This window comes from Labrus mixtus, chromosome 11 (genome assembly GCF_963584025.1).
Source record: "Labrus mixtus chromosome 11, fLabMix1.1, whole genome shotgun sequence".
Classification (NCBI taxonomy): Eukaryota; Metazoa; Chordata; class Actinopteri; order Labriformes; family Labridae; genus Labrus; species Labrus mixtus.
In genome coordinates this window covers 20,434,417-20,458,751 of record NC_083622.1, presented here as the reverse complement: position 1 = coordinate 20,458,751, position 24,335 = coordinate 20,434,417, and the positions used below count along the sequence as shown (strand labels likewise).

General features: G+C 40.9%; 1 protein-coding gene across 16 annotated transcripts in view; it reads right to left on the bottom strand.

Moving 5' to 3' along the window:
- Positions 1-14: 14 nt before the first annotated feature.
- The window catches only part of LOC132984087 (uncharacterized), a 32,514-nt gene continuing 8,193 nt past the window's right edge, over positions 15-24,335 (bottom strand). For 4 of the 16 annotated variants that reach the window (XM_061050738.1, XM_061050736.1, XM_061050737.1 and 1 more), the window contains exons 2-33: positions 21,067-22,622; positions 19,997-20,281; positions 19,794-19,898; positions 19,556-19,674; positions 18,209-18,427; positions 17,888-17,975; positions 17,463-17,615; positions 16,930-17,027; positions 16,379-16,557; positions 16,161-16,280; positions 15,279-15,509; positions 14,849-14,968; positions 13,925-14,716; positions 13,382-13,639; positions 13,059-13,283; positions 12,698-12,916; positions 12,369-12,611; positions 12,041-12,235; positions 11,705-11,938; positions 11,397-11,567; positions 11,113-11,307; positions 10,705-10,896; positions 9,875-10,080; positions 9,497-9,565; positions 9,324-9,368; positions 8,614-8,676; positions 7,059-7,238; positions 3,307-3,705; positions 2,643-2,765; positions 2,305-2,421; positions 2,142-2,222; positions 15-1,752 (exon numbers count right to left, since the gene is read on the bottom strand). In XM_061050738.1, coding sequence (XP_060906721.1) covers positions 1,723-1,752; positions 2,142-2,222; positions 2,305-2,421; positions 2,643-2,765; positions 3,307-3,705; positions 7,059-7,238; positions 8,614-8,676; positions 9,324-9,368; positions 9,497-9,565; positions 9,875-10,080; positions 10,705-10,896; positions 11,113-11,307; positions 11,397-11,567; positions 11,705-11,938; positions 12,041-12,235; positions 12,369-12,611; positions 12,698-12,916; positions 13,059-13,283; positions 13,382-13,639; positions 13,925-14,716; positions 14,849-14,968; positions 15,279-15,509; positions 16,161-16,280; positions 16,379-16,557; positions 16,930-17,027; positions 17,463-17,615; positions 17,888-17,975; positions 18,209-18,427; positions 19,556-19,674; positions 19,794-19,898; positions 19,997-20,281; positions 21,067-22,614 — 7,302 coding nt within the window. In that variant the 5' untranslated portion in view covers positions 22,615-22,622 and the 3' untranslated portion in view covers positions 15-1,722. The other 12 variants (XM_061050739.1, XM_061050734.1, XM_061050735.1 and 9 more) reach the window with 12 other exon arrangements.

Here is a 24,335-nt window from a genome sequence, read left to right as displayed (position 1 = left end):
ACAGCCCAACAAAATGCAAAATAATGCATCTTTTATTTTTTTCATAAAAAGACAGGAAAAGTCACAAAGCAACAACATTTTCCATGGTCTAAAAATCTAACTTTCATGATGTGAAATTCTACTTTTCTTTCCAGGAGAGGTTTCTGTTGTTTTGATGTAGCTACAATACCAATGGCTTCTTTTTGTGTAAAAAAAAAAGAAAGAAAAGTTTGCTACCAAACATACTATCTAAAAGGGACTGGTATAGTTAAAACTATTTTTCTCTTCTATGAAAACGTACAGGAAACAGCAAGTGAGAGAGCAATCTACTTCGAAGACTATGTGGTAAAAAGGCTTAACAAACTTGGTTCATAATCAATGTCATATTTAACACAGTGACATCTCTAGTGGAAGCCTGGAAACCAGCTTGTGTTGAAACATCACAGTACATCAAATCACATGAAACGGTTCCTACTTTATAAATAAATTACTGTATAGTAGAACATGTAAAAAAAGACAACTTTGTGCTCCTGTGAGAGAAAAGCCACATGTGCTGGGACAACTGCCTTCACCTCATACATGTGTGCTTACTGTGACAGACGAGCTTTGTACTTATTGACCTCACTTTGCTGAACATAAATGTACATTTAAAGTAGGGGTGGATATACATATATGAACATTCCTCATACAATCATATGGAGGTCTGTAGTCTTACAAAGAATATCAAAACCTGAGATAAACAGACCCAACTTGTAAAACTTCTTTTATCAACCAAATATATTCAAAGCAAATCTGACTTCTATGCTACTAAAGACAACACAGGCAGAGGGAAGCACTGCTTAGTACATTGTGAAAGGTTTGATAAGCTTGGTGGGCTACAAGAGGAAACGAATAAGAATGATTCAGGGTGTCAGGCAAGACAGGTAAGCAGGTCTGAAATTAAGACCTCAAAATTCCGTAAACAGCACAATGGTAACCTACAACGTAAGGATGCAGATGGATATGAATAACTTAAAAACCTCAAATTTGTACAAATCCTATAAAAACATCAATTCTATAAAATAGAGACATATTTCAAAATAGATCAATTTTTAATTCAAACTTTACAATAATGTGTAGGCTACAGGCTTCCTGGCTGGTTAGGGAAGAAAAAGATTTGATATTTTGTTTTGTTTTTGTACCTGAGCAGTGAACAAAGCCAAACTACTGTTCAGATTTGAGCACAGAATATCTTTGTCCACACAATGATGTGAGGTATGTCATTTCATTTTGAAGAAAATGTCTCTCCTGAATTAAATAGACAAGTAAACAACAACAAAATAAGAGTTCCCTTGAATGTAGTCTTAACGTTCCCCAAGCAGCACCAAGGGAAAATATGCTGATGACGGCGTCTAAACTAAAACGGAAACAGTCTGTTTGTATAAAATCAACCACTAGGACATAAATGCATTTAAAAGCAAATGTAACTCAACAGAAAATGCTGTTTTTAAACAAAGTGTATTCACCAAGCTGGATGAGCATTGTTCAGCACTCGACCTACAATGAACAGCTCAACTGATTAAAAAAAAAAATGCAGAGATCTACTAACTCAATTATCCTTAAGTTGAGGTGTGCATTAATGTGATATTATCTTTTGGATATGTGTGTGCGTCTAGAGCTGGTCACTGTGTGATGATTGCTGCGCTCTGATGAAGGGCGGTCAAAGATTTACTGGGGAGGATGCAGATGGTGGTTCAGGTTCAGTTACAATGCTGATGCTCCGGCAGCCTTCTCCTGCAACACAGACATTAAGTGCACTGTTGTTAGTGTTAGTAGGCCAATGTTATATAGAAAAGTTGGGACAGTTTGAGGAAACTGATTTCTTGCTGAGAGATAGATGAGCAGATCTGTACAACTTGTGTTTTTTTTTTTTATATAGCTTCAACTGTTACACATAATGAAAAAGCTACTCTGGCTCCAGGAAGTCAGTAAGATGTCAACTTGATGTCTTCTCCACTATATTTTTACATTAAGCAAGCATTTAAAGTAGTTTTGTAAAAAAAAAAGTAGTGTAACATTATGACAGCGTTTCAGCGTTTCCACTCTAAAGTCGGAGTAATATTGCCGTCCTGTGAATTTGGTGAATTGCAGTTTTGTATCAGTAATAGGCTGCAGGTTTGTACCTTATCTTGGTCCATATCAGAGTCTGCAGTTATGACGATTCTCTTCTCCACACGAGTCTCCGAAGATCCGCTTTTCACTACCTGGTAGAGAGAAGAAGAATATAACTGAGAGGCCATTAACATAAAAACTCAAATAAAAACACTGCAAGACTGATCTGCTGACCTTTGAGATGTGAGTGGTAGTGGTGGTGACTGAGGTGCCACCGATGTCCTCCGAGGTGACGGTCTTGGAGCTAGACGTGGTTGTGCCATCTTTGTCTTCTGTTCCATCATCTGTCTCCTGAGAAAAGACCCAAAAGAAGACTAAGTAACAAGGTTTAGACCATGAAACCCTGGGCATCAGTCAGGAAGCTGCAGTGCTGCTTTATGCTCATTCTGGTGCCCCTGGAGGCCTGGTTCTCCAAGACCTGTTTTGCTCTATTGTGCTAACATCTCCTCCATGCAAACTGATCACCTATAGCTGTGACAGATCTGGTCGGAGCAGTCGCTGGAGGCCCCTACCTTTGAAGAGGCATAGATGAAGGTCTTGGTGGGGACGACAGGGACCTCTGTGGTGGCGATGCCACTGGATAAGGAGTTGGAGACAGCTGTGATGGTGACAGTCTGGGTCTGCACCAGAGGGGGCTGTGGATTGGAGCACAGCCCCATGAGTGTCTCTTAAACCAGACACTTTGCACCTCATAGTAACCAAATTCACACCATGCAGCCCAACTAAGCCTGTGTGGATTGATTCCCACCAAAACAGCCCTTTCTTCTCACCAATTTCATACCAGCTGATTATTTTAGAAACAACAGAATCACCTTGTAGCTTCACTTCCCACCACCAGATACAACCGAAGAAACGGGGAAATGGAAATTATCAAAGCAATAAGAAAGATGACGAAAGTGATGTCAATGTCATTTTGGGGCAGAGAAGAATGTGCTAGTGTTAAAGTGACCCATCACCATAGTGGAGAGCTTAGCACACCCCTCTGCAGCATTCAGTTACATTTTAACGTGATAATCTTACTGGTTAATCACACTACACTGTTTAGTGAGCTGAACCAATTCAAGTTTTCAATTGTCATGGTGCTGCAAGGGAGTGAGCAGGTGGGGCAGCCTTTGGATTATACAGCAGGCAAGCAGTGAAAGAGTCAGTGTCACCCTGAGGTGGTCATGAGGCTACCTGGAAGCAGCATATGACCCGTGGACCATCGCTCCTGAAATAGGAAGCTTGGGAAGATCCAACTATCCTCCCCGAGCCCTCCATCACTTCTGGGTTTGATCCTTCTTCTTCTTCTTCTTGGGTCTCATTTAAACCTCTACAGCAGGGGTCGAGGGAGGGAGGCAGCTGCGCCATCTCCTCCTCTATGATGGGCAGTAAGGAGGTCTCAAACACTACGACCTCCTCCTGATCAAAAGACTCTTCCTCAACTGGATCACCGAGGTGGGAATCACCACTATCAGGCTCACCCGTGTGGCTCACAGTGGGACTCGTTTTGCCTGAAAAGCCCACGTTGGTGCTGGTTTTGGTATGCGAAGCCTTCGTCTCTGAACCATTGCAAAGGAGACTAATGCACGCACTCTAAAAAAGACATAACTCAGTCACTATGTAGTCATGGGATGGGCCAAGCATTTTCTTCTTACACGGTCTATAACTTATTTTCACATAAATGCATGCATGTTTAAAATATGTATCTATTTACAATGGCATGTACAGTATCTAAACACACTGCATTACATGTTATGTGACGACATAGACACTGCTGTAATTCCACTGCTGAACAAAACTGTATCCCTTTATAACCAGTTTTCTTTTTCATACTTATGCTCCTACATGTGCTTCAGGTTCTAAATAGGATCGCTATTACATAGAAGTCCTGCTACATATTGTTTACCTCATCCATGACTATCTTTCATATTAATATTGATATTTTTTTCTTGGCTTTAATTTTCTTTCAATAAGTATTTACAATTAAGAAATGGCATGCCCATGACTATTTTTGATGGATAGTTAACTGAAAAGTGATGAATAATCTGACACTGCATTTATACAATCCCAGGGTCCTTGAAAGGAACAAAACTACAATATGAGTTGTATATGGGAGGACTTTTATTCTTGGTCAAAGTTGATTGTCAAGAGGTCATGCAACCAGGAATATTTTTGCTACATACTGCCTTGCCAAAGACTTGTGCAGGACGAGGAGGTTAAGAAGTATTACAATAAAGCTGCCTCAGGTCTCCAATCACAGGAAATACTAGAAATACTAGAATATTCTGATTACAAGACTGCTGTGTTTAGTGCATAATTCATGTGTTTAAAATCATGTCCAAAAATGTCATCACAGTGATCAGCTTATCCAACACAACCAATATATAAATGCACCTCAAGATGTGTATAAAAGCAGGCTCAAAGTGATATGGTATGACATTAAAAACCTCTAGATAAAAGTCAGTAGTTAGGTAACACTGGTTGAATAAAAGTCTAAGAGACAAATGCGTCAAAAATCACAAAAATGTATAAGAGTTTGTTGATTGTCATATCCAGTCGTAATCAGTCTTTGGAGAACAGTTTTGGTCGGACAAAAAAAGTCTTTAGATTTGCAGTTGGAAACAGACAGAACAAACGTCCTGTTCCGAAGAAGCCCGAAAAAAAGGGGGCGGCTTCTAAAGTGAAGCAGAGGATGGGAGATGGAAGAATGCTACAGTGATGTTGAAGAAGAGGCGAAGGAAGGACAGGAGGAGAAGAGTGAGCTAGAGGCTGATGGGTACAGATGGACTAGTCCCGGTCTCCACGAGTCACACTCACACCTGTGTGGGAGCTCCGCAGGGTCGAAACGGCCCCTCAGCTGCGCTTGGAGTAGAAGTCTAGCAGGGGGCCGCGTGGGAGACGGATGACAAACTGGGGGGAGGAGGAGGAGGGAAGAGAGATGACAGGGAGGAATTTTGAAATGTTTTCAATGACGGAAAATGTACTTAACTAGTAAAAGTATAAGTTGCATAATAAGGCATGGCAGAGCCATCATTTGAGCAGTAAAGGGATTTGGTTGTAATTCTTTTAGTTCAGAGCATGGAAACGTTATTGACACATGCATGTTAACGTGCATTTGTTTTGTTCCATGTCCAAGAAAACAAAAACAGAAGGACATCCACTCAGGCAGCAGGCCTGCACAATATAGGAATAATGTGCCATATGCAATATGCAATATAAAGTTTCAATATTGCATTAATGTGCAGATGCTCCTTTTGGAGTGGCAGTGGAGTGCAGTGAGTTGTTGTGTGTTAATGACATTTGTTTTGGCTGGAGGCAGTTAGATAGCAACAAAGCACTGAACTGGAAATCTGGAATCTGAAGTTAACAGAAAACAGTGGTAGATGTTGTTATTGTCAGGAGCTTAGAGCCTATAGCTTTAGCATCTGAGCATCCTGCTGTAGCTCATTATTAATGAGCCCTGGTATTCAAGCCCCTAAGCATTAGCAGGAATAACTCTACAGCTGTTTACAACGTTGTGTTTCTCACAGGAGGTCCTTTTAAAACTCAACTGAGGAATGAGTGGATGAAAAACTGGCTTGAATCGGTGTGTGTCCACTCCACTAGGCATACAGCATCTGACCAGTGTCACATTGCTGACTGCTTACATTTGACATGTAGTATTTGTGTCCTCATTCATCTCCTCACTACACAATCTGAGCTGTCAGCTTTTCTTTGCCCTGATTCTAGTGCAGCTCTAATGCCTCCTGACAGAATAGTGAACTTGGGGGCATTAATCTGAGTGTAAAAGTGTAATTGGTCCAAACAGTTATGGGGCAGTTGAGTAAACGTCTCGCCAAAAGGCATGCTCATTGAACCTCAGTAGATCACATTTGTTTATTCATGTAAGAGCAGCTTCCATTAGACTTGGGGTATATTTCTAGTCCAGTGAATAACTTTGCTGAAAGCTTTTAAAAATTATAGTTTTATACTATTTAATACCAGAATCATGTTATTGTTGCATTTATTGTCAGTTATGGGGCAAAAAACAGCTGATATCACTGTGAATGAGGCTTTGTCTCATCATGGAAAAAAACTGAGGCTGTTGAGGAAACGGCAGCCAAAAATGTGGTGCATAAAAGAAAGTGCAAGTGCACATAGCGAAATAAACAGAAGAGAATGAATGAATGAACAGAGGAAGGGGGAAGAGTTCATTCTGCCCAGAGACAGAACGTGCAGAAATTCATGAGAGGGTCAACTTTTAGTCATGCAGTACACTCTGATCGTCGGGTCAGTCAGTCATGCAGTACAAACATGTCAAGGTTCAGAGGCATCCAGTGCAGATAAGATGAGCTAAAGTGTGCTCTCAGAGAGGGGACAACCTGTCCCAAAAGATGCCTCGCCCACAACAGTCTTTTTTCAAGGGGATGAACAAAAGTACAGACCTCATTCAACGAGTCCAATTGCATTCATCATTCACATGCATGTGCTGTTCTGTTATCCACATGCTAAAGCCTTGAATAGGTCTGTACATGCACACACAATCCATTACACTAGAAGAGAGATGAGAACAACCACTAGAAGAGCCTGATCCCTTCTTCAATCAATTCCTTTTGTTTGGATGTGTTCATCGTTTAAAAATAGAATGAGGCCAAACAGAGCAGTCTTAAAATAACTAACACTTTCATGTATGAGAAAATTTCAGGTTCTTCTATTCCATTAAAAATCCATGCACACTGCTCTCACAAGTGCACTGCAGTTTAACATGAATTACAAAAATCCCTGAGAATGCAGAGCCATGAAAACATACAGTTTTCATCAAGTCAATTCAGTATTTTTTTACTCTACATGATGGATATTTTCATGAAGTACTTCTTTGTTTTTACCAGTTCTAACACAGAGAGGTAAAGAAATAATCAACTTTTAAAAAAGGACTTGATGGTGGATGGTTTCTGGAGGAGACTTACCCCATCTGCACTGGGCAGAGGCTGACCATTGATCCCCAGGGTGCGGAATGGAGAGTGTGTGGACAGGCGCTTGTCCCACTCATTGGGCCTCTGCTCTGGGACAGCTTCCATGAAGTTCCTCTTCAGCTCGCTGATGTTGGCATGATGCTTGAGCAGGTCCTCATGAGGTTTATCGAACTCCTACACAGAGGAAAGATGTGAAGGGACAGACGGTGTGGAGGGTGCATGGAGAGGGGTATGGTTGATCAAGACAACAAAAAAGGGAGGAAAATAAGACATACAAGTAAGAAGTGAAAGTTGGATGAGCAGGGAAAGGAAAGATTGGGGATATGTTCGTAGGTGGGAGAGATCAACACACGGAGAGAAAAAATAAGTTAGATGATGCTTTCTGTGTTTTACTGCAGATTAAATAAAAAGCAGAAGCAGGATTAATTTGTGATTCTACAGGATCATTAATTAAGAAGGGACCTTGATCTATTTAATCATACTATGTGGATTCTTGATAGATGAACAGCAACTCCTTTATAAAATTTAGAAATCAAGCCCAGCAGTTTATTCATGCTGTCAAACTAGTGTTGATAAATGAAAGATTCAGAGGAGACAGTGCTGTGATTTATCAAAGCTGATAATTACTTGGATGGGTAGGAGCTATAAACTATATAGTTTATAAGTATATGCACAGCTATTCTTATAGCATTAGGCTGGCAGTGACACACTTTATTAAGACAGGCTGCAAATCAAAGAGCAGTTGAAGTCATCAAAGATGAAGCGTCAGTATAAACGGAAAACTGATCATCTCACACACATGATCAAAAGCAAAAGAAGCAGCGCAGATTTCTCAACATTTAGCACCAAGTTGGTCTTCATTAGCAAGATACTAATTCCAAATGTACTGCGGACAATATTCTATCCAGAGAACAAAAGTGTTCACTATCATTTATGGCTTATTGTGGTGCAAAAGAGCAACTTCATGTTAAGTGTTTATCCAAACATCATCTCTTTTATGAACAAGAGCAAAGATGTGCCATTACTTCATTGTGACATTATTTCTATTGCCAAAACATTTCATTTGCATAACAGCTAAAAAAATGGCTAATGGCAGGTTACAAAATGTGATGGATGTAGTAATAGCAAAAGCAGAGCAGGAGAATACTGATGATCTGGAAGAAAAAACATATATAAATGGACCCTGGTAAAGCTCTTTCACTCCCCTACTATCCTAACTGATCACAGTGCCGATCATTCAGGAACATTTTAGGATGCTATAGAGCAAGACATCCTCAACAAGTTTGTCTTTGTAGGTGAATCTAGAGCATAATTCTATACTGGTTATTTGTAAATTCAACAGCAGTCTCCTGAAACACCAGGATTAGAGTCACATTGCCACACACATAAACACACACACACAAATACATTTCAAATATTTCTACAGCCATCGATTAAGCTGACGCAGAAAGTGTGAATTATGCAACATGCAAGCGTGTTATTAAACAGCAGCCGATGTGCCAAAGAGCAAGAAAATACAGAGACGGACGCCTCCTGAAGGAATACAAACCTCCAACATTAAAAGGCTATGTCTCATATAAATTGAGTCACCCTCAATTTTCTTAGCTCTTTTCTGTGAAAAATGAAAAGAACAAAAGAGTGTGGGTTTGTTTCAGTTTCCCTGTGTGCTTGCATCAACCTGCCCCCCCCCAGAGACATGCAAACTACAAAAATACAGTACAGTGTTAATAGGAAGAGACCAGACAGCTGTGACGAGACTGCATGCAGAATATTTCTGGTGGCTGTGTCGGCCAATCTGCAAAGTACTGACAACCTAAGTCTTAGGTTTTCTATTTTTATGATGAGAAAGCAACAATGTTAGAGTGATAAACACATATCATGCCTTTTTTTGTAAGGTACATTTATTCTATTGTCATGCATGTGAGCATTCAAGGGTTTAGAACTACAGCAAGCAATGAGGAACAATGAACCTAAATGATGAGAATTAAAAGATTCTTGGAGAGAAAAATATACAAATACCAGTATATGAAAAGTCATATACTGGTATTTCATTTTTTTTTTTTTTTTTTTTACTTTTGTCTACCTCTTTAGATACACTGTATGAGCATCAAACCTGCTGTGGATTTCATTAAAGACCTAGCTGTACAGAAGCACAACATGAGAAGAGGATGGAATTCGTTTGGGATGAGAAGCTCAACATCATAAGAATGGAGGTAGAGAAATGGCTACGGAGACGCACACGAGGCTAAAGAGTCTGACCTTTCGCATTCGCACCACCTCCGTGCTCACGGCCTCAGACTCGTGCTAACCCAGGGGAGGAGAGAGGGACACGTGTTAGCATCCTCTGCTTTAACTCACACACACCTCAGCTATAAGTTGAAACAAGTCTTGTGAGCAGCGAACTTGTTCAGAGGCCAGTGTCTGACACTAACCTGCATGTCCCCATTGATGGTGGTTATCAGTGAAGAGTTTACTTCTCTCTGGTTTCTCCACACTGCTGGCTACAGCAGCAAGAGAGACACAGGTCATTCTCAGACACAGAGAACAGTCTCTGCTCACTACTATTATTCAATGAGAGTTTAAAGATGAAGAATATGAAGCAATTACATTTAAAAATGTATCCTTTATAGTTATCTATCAAAAAGGCAGGAAGACATAATAAAAACATTCTCTATCCTTTTGCTTGCACCGTCTACCCTGTGAGATATTTATGGTCTACACACATAAGATGCTTAATTTTCACTGCAAACATGCATTACATTAAAATTACATTACAGACATTAAAAGAAACAGACTGAGAAATACAATACCTTGACCTCAACCACAGTCTCGATCTTTGAGGGCTCCACAGCTTCTACGGTGACCTCCAGCTTCCTCTCCTCCAGACGGCCGGTCTTGATGGGGGTGGAGGTCTGGGGCTGATCGAAAGGGGCCATGGGGATGCCTGCCTCTGCCAGAGCGGCCTGGGAGAAGACCGGAGCACTGACGGGACGGGTGCCCCTATGTGTGCTCACAACTAAAGGGATACAGACAAAATGGAAACGTTAATTTAATAACATATATTTTAAATCAATGCATCGTGGAATGGGGAGGAGGGGGCGCAAAATCTTAAGCACGTTTGACAATAAGTCCCCCATAGAGTGAATTGCACATTTGAACAGATACAGATAAAAACACATTGACAGCCAAAAGTGCAACTATGTGAACAGCCACATTATACTTACAGTCTCAAGCCTTAGTGTTAACACACGCTGCAGGGGAATACTGTACCTGATACGCCTCTTGCTAGAAAAGAGTGGACCAAAAGCAAAAATCCACCAAGTGGAATAAGAGCAAAAGCATCGCTTATTTCTGGTGAAGTTTAGGAAAAGGACGCGAAGGTAGAAGATGTTAGGCTGCAGTGAGCTACACAGCTCAATGTTGTAAAACCAGCGAAAAGCTGAGATTAAGAAGACGTTTTTTTCCAAGTAGTAAAACACAGCGTGGCTGAAAGGCGTGGCCATCAGAGGACATATCCTCTTGTGCAGGACAGTCAGACACCTGCTGACGTGCTGTACAAATGTTAAGAAGTGTTTCTTGAAGCAAACAAAGCAAGCGAGCCGTTTATCTGCAAAAACAACAAACACTGTGAACAAAATACCTGACTTCTTTTGTCCAACATCTAGAAGAACAAACCAATCATCATGAATATGTGTATGCGTGACAGGACGTCTTTCATCCAGGATCCGTTCCTCAAACTGAGGTCTCATCTTGGAAATAACAGTCAGTGTTTTGGTTGCAGCAGGTGGAGCTCTCTTCTCTGCTGGGAACTGGTCACGCTCAAGGCCAGCGACTAAATAACATACACAAGTAGGTATTATTTTGGAAATACAATAAATATTAGTACCCTTACAAGTTCAAGTAAACAGACTGCCTAGCTGAATAAAAGCAGAACTATTAAATTAAAAACTAAATGATTCCTTTTTGTGTAACACAGTTACTAAGTAAGAAAATAAACTTGTATATAGCTGTTTGTATGAGTAAACGGACTAAGTCATTTTATTAATACCTGATTTCTTAGTGGCCACGTCCAGCAGAATAAACCAATCATCCTCCACCTCTCTCACTTCCGGGCGTGGTTTCTGCTGCACCACCTTACCCTGCTGCCACCTCTCCTCCACTACCGTAACTCTCTGCTCTTTGACGTCTAACACTTTGGCTGGTCTGACTTCAGCAGGTATACGGAGACGTTCATCCACAGCCACTGATGTAGAATGCACACAAAGTCTTCCCAGTCAGAACACAGATTCAGAAAAATGAAATATATTACAGATAATTCAAACAATAGAATACCTGATGTCCTTTCTGCAACATCCAACAGCACAAACCAGTCATCGTCCACCTGTCTTGGTTGTGGTGCTTCAATCTCCACAAACTTAACAGCATGCTTTACATCTTCCATGAAGAGTTTTGGTTTTTGTTCAGCAGCTGCTACCACATCCACAAAACGCTCAACCACAGCAACTAACAGATGAAATGCAGGTAATATATATCATTTAAAATTGTTTTTTGTTTGAGCTATTTCAGTTTAAAAATCAGATAAGCAACCTCTTAACAACTTTTTTTTATCATAGTGTAAGAAGAGTCTTCTGTAAATGTACCTGGTGGTATGACAACAGGTTTTTCACGCACGATGTCGAACAGACCAAACCAATCGTCTCCTCCTTCTCTCTCGGAAAGCAGTGCAGCTTGACTTGTTCTAATTTCAGACAAACGTGTCTCAACCTGTCTGGTCTCCACACCAATTATCATCTCCTTCCATGTTGTGGTCTCTGTGGTTTTCACCTCAACCTCCGGCAACTTCCTCATATCCGGAACAATCTCAACAGGAGAAACTGGCACAAACAGAGATGGTTCAAAAGAAGCTGAACAACTTCAGTATATCCACCCGATGTAAACTAATTATGATAGGGTGCAGACATTTATGAACTTTATACCTGATGGTACTATGACTGCCTCTTCGCGAATAGCATCAAACAGCCCAAACCAGTCATCATCTTTCTGTTGCAGAGGCTGTGAAGGCTGCAGTGTAATCTGCTCAAACTCAACCTGCTGCAACGTCTGCTCTGTGCTTTTCACTTCAATTCGAGGTTGAACAGTTGCAAACATTCGGCTTGTGGCTGCCAGAGACGCTGTAAACAAACACAACTTACACTCAAGCCTCAGCCAAAAGGAAAAGAATTGGACAAGTGCTGTATATTTTATACAGAAAATTCATCCTTGAATAGTTGTTGACTTGAAAAGTTATTTGAAGGAGGCAAGTACCTGGAGGCACAAATTCAGTTTCTCTAGGAATGACATCCAGCAGAAGAAACCAGTCGTCATCCCTTTCCCTGACTGCTTCGGGTATTTTCTGCTCTGGAAGGATTTGCTTGGAAAGATTCTTGTCCTCTTTCTCAAGCACAATTCCTGCAATTTCTTCCACTACGACCTTCACTCTGGACTCCACTTTGATTACGTCAGATTGGACGGAAATGCTTTCTTCAGGAACATACTCTTCTGCGGTAACTAATGAATAAAGAATGAAGCTGTGATGTGACAAATGTGTATATATAGCTTTTAAACTGCGAGATTTGAGGGAAAATCAACAATACCTTGTTGCACATATGTTTCTCTGGTGGAAGCCTCCAGCAGCAAAAACCAGTCATCTTCTATCTGTCTCACAGTCTGTGGAAGGGCTACTACTTGCTTTTCACTTTGCGGCTGTTTCATTTCTACGCCTGATGTCACAACTTCTGAGCTTTCCTCCCGTTTTTTGACGTTTTTTATTTCAACCAGAGAGACACGTTCTTCTGGAGACACTTCAACACGCTCTAAAACAGTAAGTAAGACAAGAGAGAAAATCCTCACACACTGGACTGTACAGGGTGATTTAAGGATGTTTGCGAAGCTCAGGATAATTGCTTGCTTTCATAAAGCTGTGAGAGAAGCACAAATCATTTATTTTTGAAGTACCTGGTTGAACATATGATGTTTCTCTGGGAACAACATCAAGCAACACAAACCAGTCATCATCTCTGTCTGTCACTGGCTGCAGTGGGATTACTTGTAGTTCTCTTGGTGCCTTTTCTATTATCTTTCTCTCTTCGGACACTTCTTCTCCAATCTCCTGCACAGCTGCAGTTTCCACCACCAGGACAAAACTTTCTGCGTCTAACTCGCCTCTTCTCTTCGAGGAAACTGAAGTAAAGTCGGGAGAAATACAAGCAGTGAGAAATATTTCCTCAGGCACTAAATCAAGCACAAGAGAGCAAAGCCAAAAGCAGCACAAAGAATACCTGGTGGTACATAAGGAGTTTGTCTGGGAATTACATCCAGCAAAATAAACCAGTCATCGTCTCTTTCTATGACGGTCTGTTGTGGAGGAATCTCAGAGGCACGCCATACTTCCTCTTCTTCCACTTTCCTTTCTTCCACAAAAAGCTTGGTCTTTTTCTGAAGAGCTGTAATCTCAATTTTCTCCTCAAAGGTTGAAATCTTGGTGTTTGAGGTGAAATACTCGCCTTCATCCACCTGAGCACGTTCCACAGTCACAACTAATGATGGAAGTAAACACAGAGAATCTTTGAACCTTGGCACAAATATCGTCCAAAACCTCACCGTAAGAGAAGCAGGGCAGTGTTAACTGTTTTCACTTGTATGAAATCATTTAAAAAGGAATAAATATTGCAAATCCATCGCAGCATCTCAAACACTTTTGGCAGACTCTACTGTTACTTTAACACCTTACGTGTGATTGAAGAAGGAAAATACAGTGAAATAGTGTAGTATTACAGAGGGTTGTATCAATGTAAAGCTGTTTGCAGAATGAAATACTGTACCTTGTGGTTTGACAACAGCTGTGTATGGAGGACGGTCTAACAGTATGAACCAGACATCGCCATATGCCGCCTCACGTTCATTCTCAGCCTGCAGCTTCTCTACAACTTTTTCTAACATCCTGCCGACCATTATTTCTTGATTAGGCTCTCTATCTTCCACAATAGTCACTCTCTTCTTGGTCCTACGCTCCACCTTCTGGTCAGCTACTACAGAAGTGGTACCAGGGACGCCTGACATCTTGACCTCAGCTTCCTCCTTCCATTCCTGTTCTATCCCACGCAGCTTCTCTATCAAGTTGTCATCAAACTGACCCTCACCTATGACCTCTATTTTAGTCTCCTGCTTCCCCTCGGCCTCTTCCTCCTCATACAAGCCTTTCAAGAACACCTCCTTTATCTGCTGCTCCAGTTCATCCTCTTCACCGTCTTGTTTTTCTATGCTCCTTATGGATTTCATCACCACAGTTTTTGTTACACCTCCCACTCGCACTTGTTGCTCCAGCTCTGTCTGTGCAAATTCCTCTCTTAACTTTTCCACCTCCTCCTTACCTAATTCCTCTTCTATTACTTCCTGAAGTTTCTCTGCCATCTCATCCACTTCCTGGAGTCTGTCCTCCAAATACCTCACTTCCCTTAGATTCCTTTCTAAACCTTCTGCCTCTGTCAGCTTGTCTACCAACATCACCATTTCCTGCAGCCTCTTAATTGTCTCCTCATTGGTCGGCTCTTGCTCTGAATCATAGATGACCTGCTCATCCTCTTCCCGAAGCTCGATCTGAGCAGAGGGAGGGACTGGGAGGAGCAAAAATGGAAAGTTAATGAACCTTAAAAGGCTTAACATTTTAAATCTTTGAAGGGTTTCTTGTTTTGCGTTTAAGTTTTAAGAAATGTTCAGAAGTCACATTTTCACACAAAGAAACTCACATTGTTCAGGGGAGAGAAGGCTCAGGGTGTGGTCGAAGTAAACAAACCAATCATCTTGCTGTGCTGTTGATGGTTGCAGTAGTCTATCCATTGAGCTCATTTTTGACAAGCTGAGCTTAGCTGACAATGTCAGAGAAACATAAGAGACATTTTTCATTCCAAATAAGCAAACATGCACAGACCTCAAACTGAAAAAGCTTGGAAGCAGGGTTAAATACTCGCACATGTCTGGTTTATATTTAAGGCTTTGAGAAAATGCAATGTACATTAAGTGATGTCATCAAGTGCAAGGTTGGTGCAGTAAAATACATTTTAAGCACCTTTTTTCTTTGAAATCAAAGCCATAATGATAGATTCAGAGATTCTGGGATGAGATTTTGTGATAGCAAACTGAAAAATAACCTCTGGCTGGTATCAAAAGTGCAAATACCTGGCTGTTTCACATAATGAAAAGGTGGGGCAAAGGGGAAAGGAGGATGGCGATTAAGTAGGGCAGACCACAAGTCTTCCTTTCTCCATCCTTGTTGCTCATCCGTCAACAGCTCTGTCACTGTGGTGGTCTGAGAGCTCGTCTCAGTGTCCTGCTGGCCCACTCTGACTGTGTGAACAGACTGTCCCTCCTCCCAGGACTGAATGAAAGTCTGCTCTGACTCCCCACTGGCTGTGAAGAGATGACGAGGTGATGGCGGTTATGTAATGTTCTCTACCGGAGAGACGACGGCACTGTGGATGAATGCTTCACAGTGCTTCAAGCAAGATGTTTTGACCAAGTCAGATGCCAAGCATTCAAGCCAGTTTGTTGTGAGTCCAAAAAGCTGCAGTTATCACAAAAGCTTTCGAACTGAGAAGACATAAACAGACTGTTCCTATGCCATCCTGTTTTAATGCACTATAGCAGGGAGTCAGTTTGTTGTAATGCTGAACACAAAGTTTACAAGCTGCAAGCAAATGAAAGCCGGTATGCAACACACAACAAGCAGCAACTTTAAAATTGCCAAAAAATGTGGAACTGCAGCCTCAAGACTGGAAATGCCCATGTGTATTTAAAGATGTGAGGGAAGTTTGCACAACTTCTGGTCACAGAGGCCAAAGATACCCTGTGATAACGCCAAGGAAAGTACAAAGTGGGCAAAATTACCCACAAGTCAAGAGGAGGAGATTTAACCACATGTGCCACAGCTGACACGATATTTTTCAGGACTTGTTTTCCGGCATGAAAGCAAATGAGCGAGAACGGACGAGCGTGTTAAATGATGTGATAAGGCTGCACATATGGCAAAGAAGCGCTGGTGCCCCACACAGTTCCTGATACCTGGGAATTCAGAAGAAGGCCGGGGTTGGTCAGATGTCAGCTTCAGTGACCAATCATCAACTTCAGTCCTGACTGATGCTGAGAGTTGTTGCAGGAGCTGGAGAGTTTCATCTCCAGCTGCTGGAGTGAAACAGATCACAGAAGCGTATTGAATCTGTGCTTCATTTAAACAAGATTACACGTGATACAATGATTCCCACATGGGTTCGCACACTTACACATACTTCCATCTAGGTTACGGGACAGCCTCTTGCTTGCAGAGCGTGTGAACCGAGGGGCGGGGCGGTCGATCATGGAGCTGGCCTGGCGGGTCTGGGCCTGAGTGCGCCCGCTGTACCGGAACTTAGATCCCAAGACGAGGAAGCGACGAGATGATGGAGGCTCTACTGTGGGAACGCTGGGGGACAAAAAAAAAGATCTAAGTTTAATCTTTAAAGCGACAGACCAGCAAACCAGAAGCTTCAATCAAGTGACATCGTAGGATTTGGTATCCCTTAAAAGTCGTCCATGTTATACAACAATGTTAGAATTCCCTTCCCTCCCTGACCTTTATCTTAGGTATAAACAGCCTTTGAGGTTTAATTCTCAGGATCACGACCACAGGCACGTAGCATTTCCTCTCTGGATAAACTACCAGCGAGCCAATATAGGGCTTAAGCTGTAGAGACCAGTTAGCCAATTATCTCAGGGTACGACAGAACCTGAGAATGACCTCTGCTGCGACGAAGAAAGTGTCATTCACAATAAGCGAAGAACAACCTGGACTTACCGGAAGAAGGTATGGTTTTCAACGCAAACTTTCCACAGCTTCTTCGATGCTTTGTAGTTGGGAAGTTTGAAGCCGATTGTGCTTTCATACTGCTCTAGCTGTGGGTGGAAAAACAACACACAAAACAGTAAAAGTTCAATTAAAAAAAAATAATGACCTTGAGTTCATGACATTAATCTGCAGTGCATCCTAACCCACACCTGGTTTTAATAAAAATACTAGAAGTATTAAATACAAATATGAGAAGTCTTATTTATTATATGTATGTTGAATGTTACTTATCACTTCTATGTTTGAATGAGGTGGACTGAAATTGACTCAAAATGAGTCAGAGGATTAGCTCCATGAGATTATCTAAATGTTAATGTAAAGGTGATTAATAGAAGTTAGATTGTCACATCATTCCTTAGCCAAGAAACCAGACCAGCAAGGTGGAATTTAGGAGAAATTGGTGGTGGACTGGATGAGGTAACAAAACCATCCAATCTAAATATAGTGAAAAATAAAAGTGGACTATGTAAAGTCAGATTTACCTCCGATGGTCTGATCTTGATAAAGAAGCTGCTACGTTTGTAGGAGATCTTGAGCACTTTGGGCCAGGGGAAACGGTTGATCCTCAGCTTGTCCTTGTAAACCATCAGACCATTGGAGCAAACTCCCAATGTGATGTCAACACCATCGAGATCCTGCAGGCACAAAGCAGTGAGCAGTCATGATATTTCATCTCCCTCCGCATTTACAATGAACGGTCACTGGGAGGCACACTTCCTCACATCCTGCGGACAGGTCATCGAGTTTAAAAAAATACATTAATCTCCTTTTTTTCTGAAAAGGGGCTGACATAAATTTTGTAATTAAAAATATGGATGCAACTGGTACACGCATGGTGTTGCAAAGCCATAACATTTAAAAGAAAAAGTAAGTTGATACTATGTCACAGAATTCAAACAAACCCAACCTTGGCCTGATGCAAGTCAACTCCATACATGGCGAGCTTCTTGGCATTTTCCAGAAACAACATGTCTGCTTGAGCTGGACTCATTGACCTTGAAAAGCACAGATAAGAAGGGTCCTTTCAAAGATATGTTTTATTGCCAGGATTATTCAAAGGACTCCACAAATAGTCTATGTAAACAGTTCTATAAATGTAAAAGATGCAGGGTAATTCACAGTTTGGGTCTGCTCTATTCTGTTTTTTCTCATTTAATAATACTTGAAAAAGAAGACTGATAAAGCCATTACTCTTTTGCTCAAATCATAGTCCTCCTACGTTGATTACCTGTATGTGCGGTGCAGCTCCATCACTTTGTCCTCCAGCTCTTTGCTCTGTCCAGGAGCCAGGCTCAGATCTTTCACGTAGTCTGTCCCATGTGTCTCCGGGTCGTACTCTCCAAGCTCCGACTGGGCTGCGTATGAACCCAGCAGGGACAGTGTGACAAAGGAACAGGGAAGAACACCGCTCATGATGTCCTTTCTCAGCTGGACACACAGAAAGTACCTGAAACAAATGTTAAATGAAAATGTAGGTGCAGAATATAAAACGTAATACCATTTCATAGAACATGTTACTGTAATGACCTTCTTTTTGAAATACATGCTTTCTTTTGAGTTGGAGGATGAAGGCAAGACACAGATTAGCTTAGCATTAAGACTGGTAGCAGGTTAAAACAACAAGGTCTGCTTCCAAGCTGCCTCATAGCTAACTAATAAACATGTTCTGAATCTCAAAATTCCATCAGGTGAGATGGGGTCTGGTGGTCTCCACCTGAACGTCTTTATCACCAAACATTCCTGCAACAAACATTCCCTGCATTCTGATACATTTTTAGCATCAATTTTGCCTTTTCTGCTCCACTGTCCAAAAGACATGTGGACTGAAAAGGTTATTGTGACTGCACGTTTTAGGATTGCAGAATTTCTACATCTGTTAATTTGTAGTTTATTGAAGTTTTTTTTATGCACATCTAAGAATTGCTAAAAACATGAAACATGGCGACACAGTGAAGAGATGACCTTAGTTCTGTTTTACTGAAAACCAGATTTTTTTTATTAACGGTGGGGTCGGGGCAAAGAATGTTTTTATTAAGTCGCCACAAAAAACAAAACCTCGCCTTTAAAAAGTTTTCTTTACAATTCAGTTACCCCCCCCCCCCCCCCCCCCCCACAGGTGTGCTTCTCGTAAGAAGGCAATTTATGACCTAGCCAAACTGAGAGAGTGTAGAATAATATGGACAGCAATTATCTGCACAAAACAAATAAAATAATGGCAAAAGAAGGTTCATAATTAGCATGAGAGGTCGCACTTCTGCATCTAGAGTGAATTGTGACAGCGGAAGTCTCTCTCACCGATCCACTGCACAGCACTCAGATGCTACTTGCCACACAATCTGGAGCGATAGAGAGCTAGTGTACATACTGTGGTCCAATATTTTATCCATAGTTAATATGAAGGAAATTCAAAACGGTCCCCAAATATATTTATGCAGTCGTAAATTTAACACTAGACGTGACAAAGTCTATGTTCGCGAAACACTGCCATTGATAAATTAAGACTTGTGAGTTAACATTTCAGGTCGGACAATCTGGTAGAATCACATCCCTGCCTTTTTACTGTTCTAACATTCACCTGGTGAGATCCTCAGTGAGCTGAGCAGGGTCTGGAGGGTAAAACTTCACGTTGAATGTAAACTCATAAACAGCACCTGGAACCTGTTTCCTGATCTCTTTGGTGGCTTCCAACCAAGTCTGCAGAAAATAAAGGAAACAATATTTACAAACCAGGTTCTGGCCTGCATCATATCAAATATATATGATTTTTTTTTTTTTTTGCATTCCCAAAAAAAAAGAAAAAAAGAAAATCACACCTTGCTTGTTGTGGCTTCCCCGTGAGCGAGGCCGAAGTAATCTTTCTCCAGCAGATTAACATGGTCACACACCTTTGTTATAAGCTCTTGGCCTTTAGCATGTTTCTACACAAGATAAAGAGACACAGGCAGAGGGAAACAAGCGTATAAATATTGAACAGGGGTGAGAGACATTACATTAGGTCAATTCTGAGGTCTCTTACATCCAGCTCACACTCAAACAGAGTGTCGTCCAGTAAGGTGACTTTGCATTGCATGGTTTTCAGACGTTTGGAGCCTTTAGCCTCTTCTGGTTTCTTCTCCGTCTTCTTTTCTTTCGCAGGTTTTTCTTTCTTCGTTACCTCCTTTGCCTTCTCCTCTTCCTTGGCGTCGTTATTCTGCTCGGTCGGTTCTTCCTCTTTTTTCTCTGTGTCTTCCTCCTTCACTTCTTCCACAGCGTCTGGCTCCTTATTTATCGACTCTTCGTCTTTGTGTTTCTCTTGAGCTGGCTGGAGATACAACACAAGACATTTGCAACATACAGAAAGTACAGAGAGAAAGAATTACAGAAAGGCAAAATGAGTGCAAAACCTCAATCAAAACTAAAACAGATCTTTTTAAACAGCAGATAAACTGCTGTTGATGCTGGTTCAGAAAGTCCAGATCATTTTGTTTCAGGCTCTCAGTTCAAACCAGCAGGTTTACTCTTGCTGAGCAAGCTGTCCACATCATAAAAAATTCATTACAATGGAAAAAACATGTGTTCCTCTACTTAAGTCAAATCTGCAGCAGGGATTTGTACGCTGGACAGACCTGCAGCTGCCCTTTATCTGCTGCAGTGTTTGAGATTGTGTCCTTTCCTGAACCTTCCCACCTCTCCTGATTAAATGACAATGTTCAACAAGTCTTCTACAGAACTGTTATACTGAAAGTGCGTGACTATTTCTTGGCCTGGAGCGGAGATTTCCGGAAATCTCGTTATCACTTTGGCATCTCCCTGCACCAGTAGAATCATTTGTTGTCCTTACAAATTAGATTTTGGCCGGATAAACAGACAACATGTATCAACATGTAAGGTGTTAATGAGAGGGATTTAAAGACGCTGGTAGGATTTTAATACATTAGGACAAAGTCAAGCTCACTTTGTGTTAAGCTAAGCTTATTGGCTGCTGACTTAAGTCTTCAATATCCAGATATGAGTGTGGTATCAGTCTCCTCATCTACCTCTCAGGAACAAAAAAACCTAAATGTAGAATTGAAACCATAATTGACTTTTTTTCAGTTTCACACTCACCTGTGCCTCTGCACTGCTGACTGAGTGCTGATCTGGAGCTTGTTCAGCTTCTGGCTCAGTTTTAAGTTCAGGCTCTGGAGCAGCAATCGGTGCTTTCACCTGCTCGTCACTTAGACTTTTCCCCTCCTTTTTTCCCTTGTTCTTCCCTTTCTCCTTTTTCTTCCCTTTTTCCTCTTCTTTCTTTTGTTTTTTCTCCGTCTTTTCCTCCTCTTTTTCCTCGTCTTTTTTCTTCACTTCTTCCTTCACCTTTTCTTCGTCCTTCTTTGTGGGCTCCTCTTTTATCTTCTCCTCTTCTTTCTTTTTGGCTTTTTCTTCCTCTTTCTTCTTTGCCTTTTCTGCCTCTTTTGCTTTTTCTTCTTCTTTCTTCTTTGCCTTTTCTGCCTCTTTTGCTTTTTCTTCTTCTTTCTTCTTTGCCTTTTCTGCCTCTTTTGCTTTTTCTTCTTCTTTCTTCTTTGCTTTTTCGGCCTCTCTTGCCTTTTCCTCCTCTTTCTTCTTAGCTTTCTCTTCTTCTCTCTTCTTGTGCCTTTCTTCTTCCTCTGCTTTCCTCTTTGCTTTTTCCTCTTCCTTCTTCTTTACCTTTTCCTCCTTTTCTTTCCTCTTTGCAACTTTTTTGTCAGTGTTTTCTCCCTCTTTACTCTCTTTCTTTTCTGCTTCTGCCTCCTTGTCTTTTACATCGGTGGGCTCCTTTTCTTCTTTTGTCTCTGACTTGTCCTCCTCCTTTTCTACACTCTGTTGTGCTTTTTCATCCTCTTTTTTCTCTTCTTTATTCACCTTTTCATCCTCTTTTTTCTCTTCTTTATTCACCTTTTCATCCTCTTTTTTCTCTTCCTTTTTTACATTTTCCTCATCCTTTTCCTCATCTTTTTTCACCTGTTCATCATCCTTTTTGTCTTCTTTTTTCACCTTTTCCTCTTCCCTTTTCACCTCTTCCTGTTTCACTTTGTCTGCATCCTTTTTCTCTACTTTCTTCTTGGCTTCTTTTTTTTTCTTTTTACTGCCCTTCTTCTCAACTTTTTCTTCCTCTTTCTTTTTCTCCTCTTTTTTCTCTACATTTCCTTCATCTTTCTTTTTCACTTCTTTTGCCTCTGGTTTCTCTTCTGGTTTCTCTTCTGGTTTCTTCTCTTCTACCTTAGCCTCCTCCTCTTCACCTTTCACTTCTCCCTCCTTCTTCTCTCCTGTCTTGTCGGCCTTTTCCTCTGTGTCTGCCTTGTCCTCCCTGGCTTTCTCTGCCTCAAACCCCTCTCCCTCAGAGCACTGCGAGCGCCGTTTGAGGAAAGAGGAGAAGAGGCGTGATAGACCTTTGCCAGCCGAGGTCCGGGTACGAGGCTTCAGCTGCTCCTCCTCAGGGGAGGTAACTACTTCTGCAGTCCCAGGCTCGGCGGTCTGCTCCTGGGCCTTCTTGCTTGAAGGCTCCCCCTCTGGGTCAGACACTGCCGCCTCTGGTTTCTGCTTGTTCTCTGGTTCAGGTTCTGGCTCTGGTTCTGCCCCACTGGCCTTCTGCTTGCCCTCAGTGTCTGCCTCGCTCACTGCACTCGCCTCTGTTGTCATGGTAGCCACTGGGAAGGAGAACAGAAGGGAGTCAGAGATGGAGAAAGGTCACAGCGCTGTACAGAGTGACGGTGCACAGAGTGGCTATACTTGGAACACAACAAATACGATTAGGAGCTGTGGAGAGTATGAAGGAAACATTTGACTTAACTTTGCTGTGAATGACAAACATATGTCCAGTAAGGACTGCACTTCAATGATGCAATAGTTTAGTTCATCGGTTAATTGATCATGTTCAGCATTATGGCAAATTAGAGTAGTGATAGAACTATTTGAAGAAAATGTTTGTGCATTATTTTGTTTCATTCAATTAATCATAAAGGAAAAATACTAGTTTCCGATATGTAAATTTGCTTTTTTCTGCTTCACATGAAAGTGTAATTTATTTATTTAACACAGACATACAGTAACATTATTGCTGTAAAACCATGCTCTTAGTGTTTATCGCAAAATGCTTATTTGCAAAACCTGCCCACAGGAGGCTTTTATCTGTTTTTTTTTTTTTTGGATCATGCAAAATGTCATTGAAGGACTGTGGGATGTGGAAATATTGTGATTCTCTAAAAAAAAAAAAAAAAGTCACATCAATCAATTATTGTAATAGTTATATATAATATTTAATATCATCAGTTGTGGCTCTAAAAACAAAAGAAAAGCTGTACTATTTATGTGTATTAATGACCGATTGTATAAACAAAGTAGTAATAACATCTTTTTTCATTACATGGTCATTATATCATAGAAAATGATAGCTTTTATCATGCAAATAAGGTATTCTGAATCCACACTTCATTCATCTCATTTAGTTTTTTTTGACATAAGTGATTTAAATGGCTGCTTAAATATATTGTTAGCTGTCAACTCAAAATGGAATGAATGAGATTTATTCCATAAAACATGAAGCCAACTGCCACCCACAGATTATAAACACACATACTGAATACAAACACACACATAGACACACACAAACATCACCTCATCACACAATAGCCCTCCTTGTTGAAGAGAGTGTTTGTGTCTGCGTGGAGTTCTGAGGGCGAACTCACAACTCGGACTATCGCAGACTCATTAAATCCCACAGAGACAAAGGAGGCTTTCTGTACTGAAGCTTCATATTAACACCGCCTGCCCAGGATCATCCTCAACAAGCATTAACTGTCTTCTTCATCTCACCCACTGCACCCACCATGTACAGGTCAGCTTAGGTACGACAGCTCGGCAATGTATTGATATACCCTGAGGTGATACATAATGAAGTAATTGTTCATATTTCTTAGTGGATTGGGCAGTGCTACAAACCAGGAGGCTGACAGATTTATGGCAATGTGGGAATTTTGTGGATACAAAGATGATGCTGAAACATAATTTGTTGAGTATTTGAATTACTTGATTAGCTAAAACTGGCTATTTAATAAAAAAAATAAAGTTGTTCATCAATATTAATAAATCACATCTTAAATACATTTTAGACTCAGAAAAATGATTTGGGTAGGCTACTCAATAGGCTGATATTAGCTTATTACGTACTTATCAGTATTAGTATATCTGTGGCACACAATCACATTTTTTCTTTGGTATAAAAAACAATCTTAAAGAAAACGAATTCTAAAATTTAAGCCAATTGGTATGCAGTTGCTGCTACACAAACATTATACTGTAAGTAAGGTGTGTGTAATGTGATGCATCTAGTTTATTTAAACTCTAAATAAATACATTGTCAA